Source organism: Belonocnema kinseyi, chromosome 1 (assembly GCF_010883055.1).
Source record: "Belonocnema kinseyi isolate 2016_QV_RU_SX_M_011 chromosome 1, B_treatae_v1, whole genome shotgun sequence".
NCBI lineage: Eukaryota > Metazoa > Arthropoda > Insecta > Hymenoptera > Cynipidae > Belonocnema > Belonocnema kinseyi.
In genome coordinates, this window is record NC_046657.1 from 181,022,774 (window position 1) to 181,026,113 (window position 3,340).

Consider the following 3,340-nt stretch of genomic DNA (forward strand, 5'->3'; position numbering starts at 1 on the left):
ACAAGCTATCTAAGGATGGTACTATAGAACGCCACCTCAAGGTAGGCCTAGTGGCGCCATCTCTTGGTCAGGCCGGAAACTTATAAATCCACCCTCGTATAACCTATATTTTTTGACACTTGTATCCATTTGAAGTTTCTGTCGCAACCATGGGAACTATGATAAACTTGATCCGAAGATGCATGAACTTGATCGAATGGCCGATCCGAATGCAACTTTAAAGGCACGAACTTTGAAAATGACCCTGTACAATGACTTCTCCCCTGCTGTTGTGCAATTCGGGTAGCATTCAAGTTCGCTATACATGTAAGCCCTAGCGTGTTTACCCTGTCTAAGCGACATATTTGATGTAAAATGGAAGATAGATTTGACAAAAAATGATTTATGTATCAAAACCGACATAAAGTCAAAACTTCGTATCTATTTTTGAATTCCGTTGCATGACTAACTATGGATACGACGCTGACTCGTATCTAGTAATCTTTACTCTATGGATGCTCGTCTGTTCGGCCATTATAACAATACAAAACTAGAAGAGGAATATTAGCTGAATCAGCTTTATTACATGCTTATTACAATATAATCATGTAACGGAATAATCTGTGGCATTACTCTAAGGGACCTAAAACTTGAAATATCCAAAATAAAATTTTTTTAAATGTTGGGCAGCTTTTTGTAATCTTGTCCCAATTTGCGACAGTCTGGTTGGATGCAGTAATATATCACATAGGTTGTCGCCGATTTTTTAGTTTATATAAAATCAAAAAAATAATAAAAGGTCAATAAATTCCTATCTACATCGGCCATGTCTAGTTTATAATTTTAGTAAAAATCCTTACGAAGGACTCGTTGATACTTGCAAGAAAGACGTGAAACTATAAGTTATCGATGCTAATAGAGAATGCAATGTTATACTACAAGGGAAGGAATCGGGTGATAAGGGATTAATTTTAATCAGTGACGGGTGCGCGTGTGCAGTTGGGCACGTATGTGCAGTGCTTCTTCATTACTTCCTCTGGAAACTCTATTACTCCCGCAGCGAGTAATGACGGAGCATGTGCATGGGCACTTTTTACTAGTTGAAAAGAGTCGGACAACTTAATTTTACTCTTTGCAATTTGCTTCCAAATGAAGTAGGTTTAAAAGCGTTGAAATATAAAAAAAGTAAAATTGAACTAATATTGGTGAATTGAGTTTAATACACTTCGAGGCCCGTTAAATAGCACTTGGCGACAAATGAATTGTAGCGAAGTATTAATTCGTATCAATTCGACAAGAAGTAAATTAATCTTTTAAGTCTGCTACACGTCCGAATTAATAGAAATTTGGTTAGGGGAGGTAATTCATCTGAATTTGTCAGCACGAATTAATTTCAGTGCTAGTTAATTCATTTTAATTTGCGAGATTTGAAGTCAAAGTCCAATTCTTCAGAATTCGTCAGTGCGAATACTTCTAAAGACAGGTAAGTTACTCTTAATTCGGGAGAGTGGCAGCCACATTCGAATTCACCTCAATTCGTGAAGTGAAATTTCATCAAACGTTGATTAGTCAGTTCAGTTCATAAGAGGAGAACGAACGTGCCGGGTATAAAGGAGCCCTTGTAACTGTTTAGTGAATAGTTCCATAGCTTAGTCTGAGTGCTCTGTCCTGATACACGAGTCGTCACTGGTTCAAGTCTCGTTGCATGCACTTTTTATTAACTTTTATTGACTTGACATTGATCATGCATTCAAACGAACTCACATGCATTCGATTCGCGCTCTCTCATTTCCTCTGAGTGCGTGATAATTTGCTGAAACGACTCAAAAACCAAGATTTAAACGAATTCAAATGCGTTAATTTACCTCAATTCGTTTTTCTTGCTGCGAAATAGTACTTTTAGATACAAGTGCGAAAAGGCAACAATATCCTCGAGAGTGCGAAGGCATGGAATGTCTCTTTGGCGCGTCATATACAGTGTGAAAAAGATCTTTAGCACACTGCTAGCAGTGTCAACGTATTTTTAATCAATAAAATTTGGTGTTTTTAACTATTTTTTTTAAAACCATAATCTCTTTTCTATCTCTAGACTGTCACCATCACTGAGTTTGATCGAAAGTGTTTTAAAATTAAAGCACGGGCGGCTGGCGAAGAATTCAGAATAGGAAAACACAGTCAGGGAGCGGAGGTAAAAGCAATCACCTACTCGTCTATGCAGATTCTTGACCAACCAGAAGCAGAAAGGCCGGAAGTTTTCGTGATCGTAGACATATGATCCCCAAGGAGACAAGAACATACGCAACAATATTTAAAAAAATGTATATATATATATAAAATATTCTAAATACACAAACAATAACTGGGGTTGGGGAGTGGGGTAACGTTAGGATACTAAATTAAATGGGCGATTGATCAGATATGCCATGAAATCACAATTTGTTGTAATCTAACTAAATAGTATTTAGCTTAAGCTGAAAATAAGCATATCATTGGTTTTTCCGTACAACATGAGCGACATGAGCTTATGAAGAAGTAGCAGTTGAAAAGAAACATTTTCAAATATCTGAACTCTGGGTGCTATATATACAGCTTTTTCATCTGCTTCCTGGAAGGGGTCAAATAAACTCAGAATTCACCAAGAGAAAGTGGTTCCATGTCAAGTTCCTCCCTTACCGATTCCGATTAACCAGTAAACGATGGGGTTAATGAAGTTGATCTTTAGGCATGTTTAATATCCAGTAGGACAGCAGATCACAAGCTTCGTCTTCAAGATTCAAAAACGTTATCTTATGTTTCTAAATTGGGTTTTCGTAAAATCATTTTTATATACCGTAAATTAATTTTTATATAAAATTATGTGTGGAATTAATATACATGTATATTAAAGTCGGAAAAACAGAGTCGTGAAAACACCAAGTTCTTTGATGCTATCAAATCTTGTCAAATATTTAAGAATAAAGCAATAACCTTAAATTCGACAACTAAATTCTTACTTGTAATTAAAGTGCAACATACATAATAATAATTTATTCTAAACAAAAAGTTATATCATGGCATTCCGGTACAAGCTAAACACTTGGTTGCCAGAGGCTTCTTTCATGTATAACTTAATTACATTCATCAAAGACTTTCCATATATGAAAGCATCCCCCATGACACCTGTAATAATCGTAGTCTAAGGAAGATTCGTTGAATACTTCATCAAGATTCATTGAATACGTATACTATGTATATAAAACTTCAATTAGATTACATTCAACTTATTTAGGAATAGTACCTTATAATTTGTAAAATAGTCTTTAATGTTTCTGAAGATACTGATTTTAAATAAATGCATTCCAAGTTTTCTTGAAAATACAAA

At 35.4% G+C, this 3,340-nt stretch overlaps 1 protein-coding gene across 1 annotated transcript in view; it reads left to right on the plus strand.

The window, feature by feature from the left end:
* Window positions 1-3,061, plus strand: part of LOC117172768 (protein archease-like) — a 29,166-nt gene extending 26,105 nt beyond the window's left edge. The window contains exon 4 of the mRNA XM_033360977.1: window positions 2,069-3,061. Within this exon, the coding sequence (XP_033216868.1) occupies window positions 2,069-2,254 (186 nt within the window). The 3' untranslated portion in view covers window positions 2,255-3,061. The remainder of the gene's footprint in view (window positions 1-2,068) is intronic.
* The last annotated feature ends 279 nt before the right edge of the window (window positions 3,062-3,340 follow it).